The 17,146-nt window shown below is 34.6% G+C and overlaps 1 protein-coding gene across 6 annotated transcripts in view; it reads right to left on the reverse strand.

Annotated features, from left to right (window-relative positions):
- edc4 (enhancer of mRNA decapping 4) overlaps positions 1–17,146 on the reverse strand; it is a 49,012-nt gene that overhangs the window by 29,458 nt on the left and 2,408 nt on the right. For 2 of the 6 annotated variants that reach the window (XR_015514383.1, NM_001045085.1), the window contains 18 exon segments: positions 15,053–15,197; positions 14,726–14,837; positions 14,368–14,467; positions 14,066–14,252; positions 12,739–12,886; positions 12,509–12,613; positions 12,268–12,377; positions 11,224–11,307; positions 10,946–11,041; positions 10,661–10,760; positions 8,796–8,976; positions 8,642–8,708; positions 8,453–8,544; positions 7,956–8,146; positions 7,800–7,876; positions 7,288–7,411; positions 5,535–6,028; positions 2,663–2,764 (listed from right to left, as the gene is read on the reverse strand). Coding sequence is in view for 4 of the 6 variants with exons in the window: in NM_001045085.1 (NP_001038550.1) it covers positions 2,663–2,764; positions 5,535–6,028; positions 7,288–7,411; positions 7,800–7,876; positions 7,956–8,146; positions 8,453–8,544; positions 8,642–8,708; positions 8,796–8,976; positions 10,661–10,760; positions 10,946–11,041; positions 11,224–11,307; positions 12,268–12,377; positions 12,509–12,613; positions 12,739–12,886; positions 14,066–14,252; positions 14,368–14,467; positions 14,726–14,837; positions 15,053–15,197 (2,515 nt within the window). In the remaining 2 variants the exon portion in view is untranslated. 6 annotated transcript variants of the gene reach the window in all.

Consider the following 17,146-nt stretch of genomic DNA (forward strand, 5'->3'; position numbering starts at 1 on the left):
AAACACACCTGAACCAATTAATAGTACCTAAAGCAGCACTTAAAAATTACATACAGGTGTGTTTGGTCAGGGTTGCAACTAATATCTGCAGGAAGGTAGCTCTCCAGGAACAGGGTTGGTGACCCCTGACGTAAACAATATAAACTACAAACCTATTGCAAATTTCACGAGCAGAATTGGGTGTAAATTTTAAGTAACTTACCCAACACTGATCACGAGCATAAATCACACCATGGAAATTACATTAAGATGGCTATTGGTTTAAAAAAAAAAAACTAAACTAAAAGAATGTGGCCAAAAAATAACTTTTCTGTCATAAACTACTGTAAAACAACATGTTAAAAAGGATAAAAAATAAATAAAACCCTGTGAACAGATTAAATACAGGAATGGAGAAAAGAGCACTCTTACTATTAGCTGTCAGTCAGTATCCGCTATTTTTTTTCTGGTCATTGCAGCTTCGCCGTGTGCATTGTAAATGCAGTCAATCGGATAAGAGTCACTTATAAAAGATTGTGTAAACAGGTCATCAAAAAGTTGGAGTCACAAAATCTGATTTGACCACAAGGTCTGCAGTGTAAATGCAGCCATAGGGAAAATGAAACAAGTTCTCAGTAGATACACACAACAATATAGTATATTGTATAATATACACACCAGAAGTGTAAGAAATATCAATCGTGAGTGATTTACATATTAAGTTAATGCAAAGATGTGAATAGACATCCTGCGATACGATATGCGCGAATGAGGCACCGCAATGACAAGATTCAAGCCAATGAAGCGGTGCGAGTTGAGTGTTTTGCGCGATTGATCCGCTTAACGTGTGTATCGCATGTTTCGCGTGAAATGCTCGAGTTCAAAAATCTGAACTTCAGCAGACATTCGCGCTGCGTTAACCAATCAGGAACTTGCTCTTGTGGGGGCATGATTATGACATAGCACCTATTGTTGACGTTCCGGGGGAAAATCCTCCTGCCTACACCGACAACATTTGATCAAACTGGGCTTGGCTCAGTCAGAAGCACCGGTGAACGCTTCCATCATCTAGGTTAAATTTCAGACACTGCTTCAAATAAATGTACGCTGTTTTTCGGCCTTCATAAAGTACATAAACACATTTTTTTTCTCAATAAAATCCATGTTAGCCATTTAGCAACGAAGCTACAGTTACCGGGCAAACAGAAGCCCTGCCCATGATGCGAATCTGTGTCTGCTCTGAAGTGAATTTGACGCGCCAATAAACCGATAGCGAATAAACTCAAAATGTTCACGAGTCTATTAACGTGTGAATAGCATGGTTTATTAACGCGTTCCTTGTCTGGTGTGAACACAGCATTAAGTAAGAGTTTTCTTCTAAAGTATTCCACGTAGATGCATGAAATTTGATCAAAAGGGACAGTGACCATTTTATTTGATTTTTTAAAATTTTCTTACAAAAAAGAAAACTGTGATAATCTTCAACAACATTTAACCGTTTTTTTAAACAAATAAAAATGCAGTTTTAGAGGCTGATTTCATAAAAATGGTAGCAACAGCAAACTATTGAATGGTTGAAATGAAAATTGAACTTTGAATGTCATTAGTTATGCATTCTGACCTGTTCCATGTAATTAATGCAAAATTAATGATCAATTAACCAAAAAAGTTTATTTTATTTGTTATTTTTAAATATGATCAAACATATTATGTTAAGTCTAAAGTATGCACAGAGGTTGACTTCACATTTAAAATGATACTATTTTAAATGCTATTGAATTTTCCTACAGAACACCATTGTTCTCTGCAATAAAGCATGTCTCCATAGATAGTATATTCATGTTATGATATACTACATATCATATACACATTATAAGAATCATAATAAAGAAACATTATAACTTTCTATAAGAAAGTAGTTCCATCCATTTTGTTTTCAGTTAAGAATTTAATTTAGAACAATGGACAGGAAGCTTTTGTAAAACTGCTCCTGCAGGGAAAAAAAGTAAAAGTTGTGACAGGTTTCCTTTTGAAGACAGCCTCCATGTCCTTGATTTAAATTGCTTAAATAACATTGCTGACATACAGCAAAGGTTACACTATCATTCGGTCAATTTGACTGAAATCATGTAATGTTACAGCTCCTAATTAATGACCAGTCAACCACTGAGACATTTATTTCACAGTTGCCACTAATGTTAATTTAAATCTTGACCCTGATTTTAGTCCACACACCAGATCTTCTATTAAAGCTCCTAAATTGAAATTCAAGGACTGCAAAGCTTCCTAAAGTGCTTGTATAACATGACAAAACAAAAAAATATAAAAGGTTAAGTGCCTCAAAGTTAAGTTTTTCAGATGTTGCCCTTCATGCAGTGCGTCATAAAGCTGATTGTAATGTTAAAGGGTTGTCAAGTAGTCAAAAATTTATAATTATAAATAATATATATATAAAATAAATAAAAATTTGAGTTGTCAAATTCTAAACTGCCTGAATTGAGTAGTCAGTAATTCAAAGTTTATTGTAGTTCTACAATAAAATGTACATAATGCCAGACTTTGACTAGCTCTCCAATGCTGCAGCTAAAGCCTGGAAGAGTTTGGCTTGTGTTGTGGACATGTCAAGAAAATGTTTAGATCTGAGCTACAGAAAATTTGTAGACTCCAGAATGTAAAGGTTTACCTCTGCTCTGCACTTGCATCTTGACTGTCGTTCTGAGTCAGGTGATATGTGCGTCTATGGTAGGGGGAGGAAATGTGCCTGTCTTTTATTTCCTCCCTAGAGCTGGAAGAAAACAAGCATTATAGTTTTCCACTTTCAAGTATTACAACTGTTTAAAATGTATTATACATAACAAACAGATCATAAAACCTCGAATGATCATTAATAAATGCAAAATAATATTACATTATTAATAAATAAATAATAATTATTATTATTAATATTATTTACAGATAAGTATAAAGTCATAAGTTAGATACAATTATACTTTGTGTGCATATACAGCTATAAAAACAATTAAGAAACTACTTAAAGATTCTCAGTTTCTTTGAAATTATTAGGAATATGTTGAAGTAAAATGTCAATATTTTTTAATTTCAAATAAATATTAGCATTGGGAACATTATGTTGTTAAAAATGATTAGTGGGGGCTGTTCCATAAACCAAGCTTAGAGAAAAAGCCAGCCTTGTTTTGTTAAGTCAGTTTTATTAATGGTGGATTCCGTTTCATAAATCAAATTCATGATAGTTCAGACTCAGTTCCTCTGGCAAATTATGCTGGGAAACTAGCCTGGCCTGGGGCAGGTTAACTCTCAGGCTAACGCCCTATTCACACGAGGCGTCAGCTTCAACTCTTCTCATTCACTTTGGAATTTGCTCAACTTTAAGCGCCAAAAGAAGCGTCAGCAAATCAGATCGCTGTATGCAAATACACCAGCTTAGACAGTGGCCTATTGCTGACTAATTTTATTGGCTGACTTCAGACATGCCCTCTGTCAAACGTTCATGCTGAAGCCCCTCATGAACGGGGCGCAAGTCTTTATTTCATGCTTAATCGAAGTAATGTTAACATTCACCTGTGGTAATTTAATGCCATTTTATTCTACTTAAGCGCCTAATAATGATATTAATAATAAAACAAATAATAATAATAAAAAACTTTATAGTCACTTAATAGTAAATATCTACCCATCTATCTACACACACGCATACACGCACGCACGCACGCACACCTACATCAAATATCTTTAAGAATAGAACAACATGTACATATAAATTCAAACAAGTTATTCCAAATGAATCAAATACAAAATAAATTGGACTGATCTTCAGTATATTTTTGTTAGATTAGTTACAAATTTTGCTTTGGTACTGAATAATATAATGTATATGGACAAACATATTATTATAAAGCATCCTGTAGAAAATATTAATTTAAACCAGAGATCTGTGAGGGGTGTACTTAGCTATATAAAATCAAAATTATACAAAAAAAAAAAAACAATGACAGATATAAAGTAGGTTACATAAATAATAAGATACTTTCCAGCGGGACATGGGAAACACAAGTGTCAAAGGTAAAGCAGCAATTTGCAGAGTTTTCAGAGCAAATTAAAAATCCCAATGATCCATGCTCGACCATGTTACACGACAGCAACGTGCATGAGCAGTTATCTAGATTATTTAAGCTGAACTCCGATTAGTTAGATAAAATGATCTTCAACTTGCTGTTATGGAACAAATTTAACCATCTGCATTTATTTAAGCTCAATGAAGTCAGGCTTTTGACTTTAACCCCCAATTTTCTAAATGACTTTTGTGAAACAGCCCTCTGGTAAGAAACACAATTTTTTAGACCCGTTTCAATCTTGACTTTGTACCTATTGTTCCATGATTATTGTTTTTAGTAATTATAATCTACAGTTCTGTCATTTGTCATACTACTTTTTTGGTGGTGGATCTCTGTCGTAAATGGGTGGAATCTAAACGGTTTAATAAATGAAAAACAAAGAAAGTAAACCCTAACCAGTGTTTCCTCTAGGATTTTTTCCAACTGTGGCGGCAGGCCTTTTGCACAGATCTACCTGTGGCGTTATTTCAATGACAAATGTTGTGAGTGCGGTATTACAAGTTGAGATCGCATTTATGTAATACAAACATGCAAATCTCTTTACTTGCACGCTTTACTTTACTTACTTTACTTGCATCCGTGCACACTTCTTGCACGCCCCCTCGAATATACGCCGCTGAACAGCAGTTTTTATTGTGAACTCTCAAATAAACGCTGCTGAAGTGCAATTTAGTGCGTTCATGTAACATGTTTATATAACATTTATTAGGTCATTTAATATTATTTAACATTAATTATTATTTAGTAACATTTATTAGGTCTTCAACATTTATTAGAACCTGCAGAGCGGCACTGAAGCATCCTGAAGTAAAGTGAAGCGGCTATAAACTCCAGCAAGATAAAGTCATTGTATGCAGAGCCATAGACCTTTATCTATAAATATAATCATGGAAACTGTGTTCATCTTAACTGAAAGCTATGTCGTGTCAGTCAGTTTGTCACTTAAAAGGGGTAAACAAATTACGCACAGCACTACTATGGTTAGAGAAAAGTTTGCGCTGTTATAATTCACTTACCTTTTAATATGTTTTCGTGTGATTATTACCCGCTATAAAAAAACGACTGAATGTTTTGAATGAGAAGCTGTAATGTATGAATGTAAAGGATGAATTTTGGTGTGGCGCCCCGCCATGGAAGAACCAATGTAGTGAAAACCATGCTAACATCTGTTTGTTATTACAGTTAAGTTTAAACGGTGGTATTGTGTGGTCTAAAAATGAACATATGTCTAAAAAAATTGGCATCTCTTTTGAAAAGTACTAAAAAATACTTTAGAAAAACTGCTAAAATGACTAAAATTGTATTAAATATGAAAAATGTCATCAGTTGTTAAATGCATAAGCATAAATAAGACAAAATATACTGTAATATACCCATACAAAAATAAAATTACATATATTATAGTAAAGCACAGATACTCACCAGTCTCCTAAACCGTTGTCTCGCAGGCTGTTGCGCGTCTCTCGCGTGATATCAGGAGCAGCAGGCCATGCGTGGTTCACACTGCTGTCAGAACAGGATCCTCCGGCTGCTCCGGCGTTTTCCTGTGAGAGAGCAGTCTCCAGCAGGGACGGTGTGTTACTGAGTCTCTGCTCTCCATCCACAGACGCTGCACCCAATTCAAGAGGCAACAAACTGTGCTCAGCGCTGCTCCGGGCCCTTGGAGATAGCAGGTGGAGAATTGATGCGGCTGATGCCATGCTGTCAGAGTGCAGGATGGGGCCCGAATCAGCATTGGCACCGGACAGTCCCCTCTGCAGCGTCTCGGAGGCAATCTCAGGTATGTCCTGGGACATTGCAGTAGAGGCAGATGAGATGACATCCGGTGAGCGAGCTCTTGTCGGAGACGCCTGTGGGACAACCATGGGATCTATTGCCTGGAGATCCAGAGAGAGAGGAGGGTTTGGAGGGGAAACCTGCGGAGGAGGAGATGGGAAATAAGGGAGGGGGAGTCGGTGAGAATAAGGAGCAGCTTCGCAGAGCAGAGAGGCTTCTTGAAGGAGGGATGAAGAAAGAACCAGTGGGGGAGCGAAAGCCTAACCAGATTGGGATTTTAAATGGAAAAGTGGAGATAGAGGGATGCCAGATAACAGAAGAATTGGTAAATGATTTGGAATCAAATTTGAAGGATTGACAGTTTATATTGTGAGTGAGGAAGTCTGATCAGCTTCTCTGATTATTTCATGGCAAGACCAGATCAAATTTACAACATTCATTAAATGTCACATATATTCAGCGATTATATATGTATATTATTATTAATTTAATTACAACAACAAAAAGACATCATCAGCAATAAATAATACATAAGCTAAAAATCTAAAACAGTTTAGGTTTACTTTTGGTAAAAAAATGTTAGCCTTTCTGAAGGATTCACATTTAAAAATATTTCTTTAAAATCTTTACAGATAAAAATTGTAAAAAAATAGGGCATAATAAAAATGTGTTTAACAGTTAGATTTCTGTTGCTCCTTTTAGTAAATGTTCAGTAAATATAATATTATTATTCAATGGTACACTTGGATAACACTTGCTTATGAAATAACAAAGCTCTTATTTAAAAGTAAAAAAAATTACTAAACATGCCACTTTTTTGTAACAACAATAAACTCTATTATCACTAACTGAATTAAAGGGATAATTCAAGCAATCTTTTGTATTTAAGTTTACTCAGCCTCTACTGGCACTAAATGCAGATTAAGATTTTTTTTCCTGTGAAACACAACAAAAAATATTTTAAAGAAAGCTGGAAATCAAACCCAAAGGTTTTGGTAAATGGTGAGCCACCTTTTCCTTTTGAGTGAACTATAAATCGAATGCATCCTTGATTAATAACGACATACATTTCAAAAACCATACCCAAACTTTTATAAAGTACTGTGTTGGTACTACAGGGAGTGTGTAAAGTAGTGGTTCTTAACCCTGTTCCTGGAGATCTACCTTTCTGCAGAGTTTAGCTGCAACCCTGATTAAATGCACCTCTCTTTATTCACCAAGTGCTCCTTCAGATCCTACTTAGTTAACTTAGTTGTGTGACCAGGCTTGAAGCGGAACTCTGCAGAAAAGTAGATCTCACCACCTGGTGTAAAGCAACATCTTTCTTACACTGAAACAAAGATAAGACCTACTGAGGCGCGCTATATTGCAACATTGAGAATGACATTTCCATTGGTACCTGGATGTTTTCCCCAAGGCCTGAGATGAGGATGGAGTTGGATCTTGGACTGCCTGCATTGGCGAAACTGCTGTTGACACATTCAACAGACATTTTAGGGCTCTGAGTCAGATCATCTCCACCTCTAAAAGAAAAAAAAAATATTGCATTTTGAGTGCAGGAGATTTTACACTACACTGATTTATTTCAGTACATCCAAAATTGCATACTTCCCTACTATAACTGATGAAATATGCAAGTCAAGTAATGTCCAAATTCATAATATTCAATAAACAGTTGCCAGATGACCGACTACTTTCTTCCAACTTTCTGAAGTGTGCATCCAATGGACACTTTACTATACCCATACACACTTTTCTAACAGTAAAGGTTCAAATTAAAATGTAGCTCCTACTCGGACTGTAATACATTTTGGGCAAACGGTATGACATTTTTGCACATTGTGAAGTTAATATGAGATTTAAAAGATTTAATCAAGTTTTACTATGAAAACATTTAGTTAAATACACCACCTTGCACCGCTGTCTGAGCTGCTCATGGCCGTGACAATGGTCAGACTGCTAGCACTGCTGCCAGGAGAAGCGGGCATCTGAAAAAACAAGAACCATGATGAATGTATTCATCACTGAAGGAACCTAAAGGATGACGCTAAGATAGTAAAAGCTTACAGAGGCGCTGGGTGTCATGAAGGCATCCGGGGTCATGAGTTTGGGCAAGGCTGATGGGGCTGGACTCATGAAGTCAGCGGGACTTGGAAGAGGCAGAATCTTACTCAGGTCATTTTGTGAACCACTATCGCCAGACTCCTTGTCAGAGCTCATTGCCTCCACATTCAGATCAGCCAGCGGGTCAGAAAAACCTGAAAAATTTAAAAACAAAACAAATATATAAATACATACATAACCAATAACATGAAAATACTCCTAAATACTTTTTTGCTGTTTTAATATGTGCAAAATATTAAAGTTTAACATTAAAAGTATTTATTAATTAAATTATTTTAGTGTGCCTTTAAACAACTAACTTGAAATTCAATTTCAGAATATTGCTTTTACAAAAATTCAAACCACAACCGCTGGTAAAAATATTTTTCGTCATATACCTTTAGATTCTGCATTGGCAATCTAGGGAACATAAATATAAACATATATAACTTCATACTCACTGAACCCATCCTGTGATCCAGACTGAGGCATGAAGAGTGAAGAGGAGTCCCCCTGATTGGGCTGAAACCAGATCTGCACATCCTGTAGTGATCTGTGTCATAAGAAGGTTATAACAACATATTAAACGCTACACATTTAAAATTCAAACTTCATGTCAGTAGAGTTGTTGTTAGATCAGAAATTCTCACTTTGTATGCACACAGTAGAGTTTAATCTGAATTCCTGATCTGGACTCAGAGGTTCCCTGGTTTCCTTCTGTGAGAAGATATTAAACCACACAAGAATCATTTGAATGACTCACTTGAACATGAAGCTAACATGAAAACAAAGAGAAAAACCGACCTGCTGTCATGCTTTCGCTTTCTTCTTCAGGAGGAAGGACCTCAGTATGGCGCAGGCGAGCGCGAGAAACATCCTGAACACCGAAGCTGAGCACAGGGTGTGTGAGCAGAAACTCTGAGACTGCAGTGAAACTGGCACGGCCTTTCTCTTGATCCTGCAGCAGCTCCATGACATACAATACCTTCATATCAAACACAAACACACACACCTGAATTAACTGCTAAGAAACCACCAGTGCTTACTTTAAAAACAACCTTGGCCTAAACTCAAAAATCCTATTTAAAAAGCCAAACGCTGCATCTGGCAAACTGTCCATGCCTTTAATTTGCTGTTATACTGCATGCATGACTTTCTATCAAAATACTAGCAACATTTCTGAAATTCCCAAAACATAAGGCAGACCTGCTGTAGAAATCTAATTAAGAAAACCTACAATTCACTGCTTTGTCATTTTGATGTAGTCCGTTTGTCTAAAAAAATTATGCATTTTCTTTTTTGAAGGCCTGTTTTCGTAACCTTTTTACATTATAACACATAACCTATAACACATTAACAGAGTAAAGACTATATACAGAGAATGTAATCTGCACAAAAATTACTATTAGTTCATTTAAATTAACTCAACAAAAAACAACAAAAAAGAAACCAATGAAGAAGGCCATACAATTGCAGTTATTAGTCATTAACATGTATTTGAATTCTGATCACTAATTTAAAGGGTCACGAAACACCAAAACACATTTTTTGAGATGTTGGCAGTCATATGCATGTGCCACATTGCTAAAAACACTATTAGGTCTCATATATTTGGCCAACAAGTGAAAATTGGTTGTTTTTGCATTGTTTAGAGCAAATTCGTTAATCTGGCATAAAAAGAGATTTTGAAGCTATGTCACGATAATGAGATCTTTGGGTAAATTCCAGCATGAATATTGGCTGTCTGTACTGGCCGGTAAAAAGTGACGTTATTGACTTTTAGCACATCTGTTCGTTAATTCATGAGAAAGACTTGGTTCAAACCAATCAGCGTGAAATGTTGAAATCCGGATTTGCCACTTGTCTTCTTTTTAAAAAAAGATGCAGTTCCAGTGGGTGTTGTTTGTCCTGTCACTAAGAATTTGGCAAGTGCGATCAATGTCCTTTGTTCATGTTTATTCAGATGGCAAAGGTAGTTAGTATGGTTAGCAGTAGTCTTTCAGTTTCTAAAGATATACCTTAGACACATGATTTAGTTACTAAGCTTACGGTACTATCACTACAATATTATGAACTGAAAATCCTCCACTTCCATACAGCTCTCAGATACACGGTAAATGTTGCTTTTCAAATCACTGTCTATCTCTGCATCCGTGTTTGTGTTGCCCCTGTGAAAATCAGCTGTTGTGCACGTAATGAAACTCCCCTTTTCATGCGAACTCTTCCCTCTTTCACCACTTGACACTCTTACCTAAACAAAGCTGGACTCACCCACTTTCCTGACTTTTTTCAAACTAGAAGTGTGAAAACACCCTGCTTAGACAGCGGGGTTTCATGGCCCTTTAAAGCATTATCAAAAATGCAAACAGTTTCTATTGAAGAAAGAAAATCCAACATGTTTGGAATGTCATAGCACTGAGTAAGTAAACATGCATTCGGAAACCTAAAAAAACGGTCTGACCTTCCTTTGAACATCACTAAGATTGAGAACTAATTAAGAGCGAAACATTATATGAATATGCATTCCAGTCTGTAAATGTCTTATATGCTAGCATTTATTCAGATCTTTAAGTTAAAGCATTAACAAAAATGGTTTCTATTGAAGAAAGAAAAATCTAACACATTTGGAATGTCATAGCAGTAAGTAAGAAAAACATAATGAGTCTGACCTTCCTTTGAACATCACTAAGAATGAGAAATTCTGCAGAAAGGTCCAAACTGGCCTTCAGGCTGGGTAGCACACCGCAGTTAAATGGATCTGGAGAAAACCTAGAGCAAACAAATGAATACTCTTATAATATTAATATTAGATCTATTCTATTTCAATAACCTGTTGGAAAGAACGACTGGGCTTCAACGACCCCAAAATAACACTGATGTTGGCATATCTAACTGATTAATACAGATTCCTCTTATCCTGAACTCTGCATGTTTTCATAAAATTATGAACAGACCTGATGGTTTGTAGGCAGGTCCATGATACTGTGCACCACATCTTCAGCTCCTGGTTCTGATCAGCTCCAGTAATCAGGAAGCGCCAGAATGGAACGCTTTAGAAAAAACAAAAATGGTTTTAAGCATTTGTCTGAGATCTTCAAATTCAAAGACAACTGTACAAGTCAAGACAACTCAAAGACAGATCAAAACTCCGTGTCGGATTACATGATAACTTGAGATGCTGACATAACCTTTTAATTGTGATCACAGAAGATTAAGTGAACGTGATACTCACTCTGGATCTTGCTTCTTGTGGTTGTCACAAAACAGCAGGCAAGACAGAGGCTGTCCATTATGCGGCTGCCATTCATGCAGGCATCTAGAAAAAGAGCACGGGTATTCATTGATTTGGGGGATTTTTTTTTCACAAGTTATTTTATGATTGCTCTAGAAAGAAATATATGAGTGTGCTATTCTCCAAAAAAAAAAAAATAAAATAAATAAATAAATAAATAAATATATATATATATATATATATATATATATATATATATATATATATATATATATATATATATATATATATATCACTTAAATTCAAGGCTTTTTGGTGCTTACACAAAAATTCTAATAATTTGGTTTACAGTTTTAACTAATGACCTTTAATTTAAATATTTTGTCAGTTTTGCATAAAGGAAACAAGTACAACCAATGTGACTTTTTAAAGGGATAGTTGACCCAAAGATGATGAAAGCACATGAATGCATACTGACAGAAGGTCAGGTCATGCAGTTTGTTGATATATATTGATGATTGAATTACCAGACCTTGCAATTTCTTGCGACAAAGTCTTGAATGACCTGTGGATGAGCAAATTAACAGAAAATTTCCATTTTTGGGTGAATTATCCCTTTGAATAAACAATAATAATAAAATACTGAATGCAGGATTATATATTTACTACTAATTAACCAATAATCTCATTTATTTTTACCCCTATCAAACTTTATCCATGTTTATACTTACAAGACAAATAACTAAAAACAATTATAACAACAATAAACCGATGTAAGCTTGTAAATAGTAAAGCTTTATTTATTGATTCATTTCTGACATCTAAATATTAAATGTATTACTTATGTTACTACATTTTTAGACATTGGCTATTACTAAACAGCTATTACATTTTGTTATAAATAGGTCAAATCATTTGTTACAATTACTGTCACATATAGAATATGCATATTAAATAGCCTTACATAAGCAAACTTTATTAGACATGCTTTTCCTTGAAAACTAGAGCCAAGAAACGTCTTATATGTTACATTTCAACACGTACCGGGGTTGGTCCTGTCCTTCAATGTAAATTTGCCAAAATTTGACATATCCATCATGACTAGCTGTGGCCAAAACCGTACCATCAGGGGACAGAGCTCCCTCACTAATACGCTGTTGAAAATAGAAACAAATGTTAAACACCTAATAACTAATTCCCCATTGTAATCACATTAAATCTCAGTTTTAATGACTTAATAAAACACCACAGACACAGCATTAAGTTAAAACCCAGCAGGTCTTACAGCTGCATGCCCTCTAATGGTGATGAAACCCTCTTTCAATTCAGTGGCGTCCACAGGCCATGAGCTGTTATTTGATCGGAGGATGTCGAGGTCCCAAACCTCAGCCTACAATTTCAAGGAAAAATCAAGTTATGAGAGTAACATGGTTACAAACACTTTAAATCTAATAGTAAGAAAACATCTAGGAAAGTGTTGAAAGTGTCAAATTCCAGAGAAAATAAAAAACATACTCTGTCTTCATGAAGCAATGCTAATGTCTGACATGCATCCTCTGGGCTCTCGTCATTGTCCTCCGGGATGAAGGGACACCAGATGAGTCTGCGGTTAGAGTTTAGTGGAGTGTCCTCAGGTCTGCGGATGTGAACGATCACTTCGTCTCTGGGAAACATTGGTGTCAAAGAAAAATCATAGCTTGTTGGCTATGCTGACCAATGGTAAAATGTATGTATTCAAGTACTTTATTAAAGCTTTTAATGTTTTTAAGAAAACTTACACATACTTCACTTCTAAAAAGCTTTCATTTAAATAAAAATAAAAGCTACAAAACATATAGCTCTAGATCAGTTTTGTCCAATAGTTTAGCTCCTACCCTAATAAAACACACCTGAATCAGCTAATCAAGGTCTTACTAGACATACTAGAAGCTTCTAGACAGGCATGTTAAGGCAAGTTGGAGCTAACCATGACAGAGTTTGGACACTGCCATCTTAATTTTTCTTTTTAATCTTAAAAACTGAAACCATTTTATAATAAAAAAGAAACTATAATATTGTTTTGTAGAATAAAAATTGTATGACTACTCTTTCTTAAAAACTTTACAAACCCTTCAGTTTAAAACATAGGCTGCTTGCAGTCTGAAACATAACCCCACAAAATCTTTCTCCACAGCTATGAAGAACAAGCCTTCTCTATTTTATCAGACCTGGGACCATTTCTTTGATTACCTAGGAATCTCTAAGTCTCTAAAACTAAAAGCTTGTCTGTTAAACTCAGCTTGGACAAAAGAAATGTAATTTGCCTTTGGTAAAATAATTTTGTATTTTATGTCATTTTTAATTAATAGTTTATTTATTTAATTACAATTACATTGTACTTATTATTAATTTTATTAATTATTATCATAATTTTTCTTGTGGTGGTCATCAATGTGACATCAATGTAATTTCCCGACATGTTTTTGCACTAAAAAATGTTCAACAAAAATATACTTGGAAAAAAAATTTAAAAAATTTAAAATATATATATTTTTTTACAATTTTAATAACTTTTATTTTACAAAAAAAGAACAATGTAGAATAAAAATGTATCATATTTAACCACAGTTTTTTATTCATGTATTCATGTCAACCTATAAATAAATTAATATTCATTCATTTTCATTTATTTATTTTATATATAATTAAATTTTATATTTAAATGGTAATCTTGAAATGTGCCTTTCAATAAGCACATTTTAGCACAAATGTAACATGTTATAATTAGCCTTTTTTTTCACTTTAATCCTCAAATCTTAATCTATCCGTCTATAATAATTCCTGTTCAATCTACAGAGGATACTGTATTTTGCTGCTGTGGCTTGTAAGCTGCCAAATGAACATGTTTCCGGCTTCGTCCACACATCCCAACAGGGTGGAGTCCAGATGGGCAAAGGCAAGGTCTGTGACAGCCCCGGTGAAGCCCTTCAGCAGAGAGCGCTCTGTAGAGCTCAGGTGCAGCACACGAATCATTGAATGATTGTTTGCACCTGTGGGAACCAAAAACCAGTCATTCAAATCCCATCAACCTTATATTCAAACAAGTGAGTTCAATGAGCCACAAACAAAGACAACGGTAGACTGTAATAAAGTGTGCGAACTGACCTCTGATAGCATAAGCCAAGTACGTGTTGGACACGGCTATTAAATTGCCATAGTAGTACTTGTGCTCCCAGTCATATTTGGCCACTGGCTGAATTTTAACCTGTAAGAAGATCATGAGAACAAGGTTAAGAATAAATCAATATCCAGTGTTGTTACATATTTTCTACTATTAATTACTAAGACTTTGCCGAGTGTTTGTTTAAGTCTTTTTACAGAAAAAATATTCAATATTTCACAGCTAATTTGTCACTTCCCTTGATTCAAATAATTTCAAATGAGAAAAAAAGCAATATAAAAACTACTTGATGTTGGCAAGTTATTCATTCCCGTAAAAAAACATATGGTTTAATTTACATACCTTGTTGCTTCCACGAGCCTTACTGTCAATACTAGAGTCACGGCTGGACACAATTTCCACAATATTCGCTCTGATTGGGACACAAATGGACCCGTCATCTCCTGAAAGACAGCTATGGCAAAAAAAAAATAAATAAATTTTAATTAAAACAGAAAGAGGTCTTTTTAAACTGTAAAAATATTTCAAAATATTACTTTTAATGTACTTTTTAAACCACAGAAATGCCTTGCTGAGGATTAAACTAATTAAACATCAAATGAAAACAATGGTTTAGTAAATACGTTTAATGTACATGTACAGAGTTAATGACTCTGAGCAAAAACCTACATGGTCTGTGTGTCCTGTCCATTAAGTTTGTCTGAGTTGTGCACCGTTGGCTCTACCATTGCTGCTCCCATGAGATCAGATCCGAGAACTCCGTTCAGCTCTCCATTGAAAGATGGTTTTCTCTGGCTCTCGACCAAAGAGGCTTCTGTAAAATTAAACGACAGACTAAAAACTCCTGACCAGACTCCTACTATGATGAGTTTCTAAAAAATGTGCATCACAATCTGTGCTTTAAAAAATTGTAGATTTTCCATTGTTTTTCTGTGAGTGTTATTATTAGGAATTGTAGAAAAAGCTACCTGCTTCGAACCACAATAAATTAGCTGTGCCACACTTGTAAATGACTGATTTCAGATTAGGCAGGACACGATAACCATTTTCAGGGTATTCGGCGGTTTGGAAAAAGTCAAGGTTTTTAAACTGCTGCTAGGGAAATCTGTGTTTTTGAAACTAATGAAGACAGCAGAAGTCAATGACTTATTTTCATTATTCAGCCTGACATCTTTACTGTTCCAAAATATTTTAAATGTTTCTCAAAATTAGATATATTGTGTTCAAAGGAGATTTTTTTTTTACCATAATATTTTTATCCAAGGTTATCACCCCGACAGAATCTTATACCGGCCCATGCCTATTTTAGATAATCTGTTAAATCCGTTATTAAATCATCAATTTGTGAATTTGACTGATAAGACTGCACCTGCCCCTCAGTCAACGGCTCACTCATTCCAATCATTCAGTCAGAGTGAATCTGAAGCTAATGATTCAGGGAGTTCACAAATAAGATGAAAATCATATGTACATGTAGGTCACATCTGTCAGTCGTTTAACTAAATCTGCTGTAAATAGTCAAACCGTTTAAGCTGTTTAATCTATCATTCTATCATAACTCATTCTAAATGCCAAAAAAATAGCAAGAACAGCAAGTAGACGAACATATAAAAACAGTGAGGACACATCCTGCCTCAATGACTTTATATTTCTATTTGTCGGTATACTTTAGTTTTTACTCAAATTTTATACTAAGATATGATATATTTTAATATATTTTTTACTTGTTTAGGTTATTAAAATTACAAGAAATTATAAGAAGTTCTTAGTAAAAAATTTAATTAAGGTAATAAAATTCTCTAGCAAAATATATTAAGGTTAGTCAAGGAACAAGTAGTTTTAATACATATACAATGTTTTACTTGAAGACTTTATGCGTGTAGGAATGCAGTATCTATCCATCTATCCACCCAAAGTCATTCAACATGCCAAAAAATAACAGCTAGTATAAAAACATATAAAAACAGTGAGAACACATCCTGCCTTGATGATTCTTTATTTCTATTTGTCAGCATACTTTTGTCTTTACTCAATTTGTATTCTAAGCTATATTGTATATAAGCAATTCTATGCAAATGTCAACCTTTCTATGAAAAACAATTAAGTTCACCAAAACATGCAAATTCTTTCTACGTTTTTTGTAAAGGCATGTATTTTACAGTACTTTAGACATACTCAAAAATGTATCTGTCAATGTTTTCAAACAAATATATTTGATTTACTAAAGTCACACAAGTGCCAATTTCACATCTGTCACATCCAAAACGGAGAGATGTCACATCCACAAGACACTTTTTCCTCATAAATGCAAAAATGTCAAATAAAATAAAGTCAATCATGTTTGTTCTATAGAGAGACACATTTTATCTTATTAATTATCATTATTTCTTTTGGGTAGTCCAACTGAATTCACAGAATTTCTACAAAGTATGTTGTAGGCTGTAAATTCGCAGACATTTTTGGTCACATCCATAACGCACGTTTATTTCCCTCAAAACATGTTTACAGATTGATATTTTTCTGATCACACAACTCTGTGGTCAGTTGTTCTGAAAAATATAAACCGATAATTCACTATAATGTTAACATACACTATTTATGTAAATTTGTTTTTTTACTGCAAATGTCACATCCATAATGTTGGAATTGCTCATATATAGATTATTTTACTTGTTAATGCTATTAAATTACAATTAATTATCAGTAATTATTGTGCATAGTAATAAGTTCTTAGTGCATACTAATGAATCAAAGTAACAAAAT

Source organism: Danio rerio, chromosome 18 (genome assembly GCF_052040795.2).
Source record: "Danio rerio strain M-AB ecotype USA chromosome 18, GRCz13ab, whole genome shotgun sequence".
NCBI classification, from domain to species: Eukaryota; Metazoa; Chordata; class Actinopteri; order Cypriniformes; family Danionidae; genus Danio; species Danio rerio.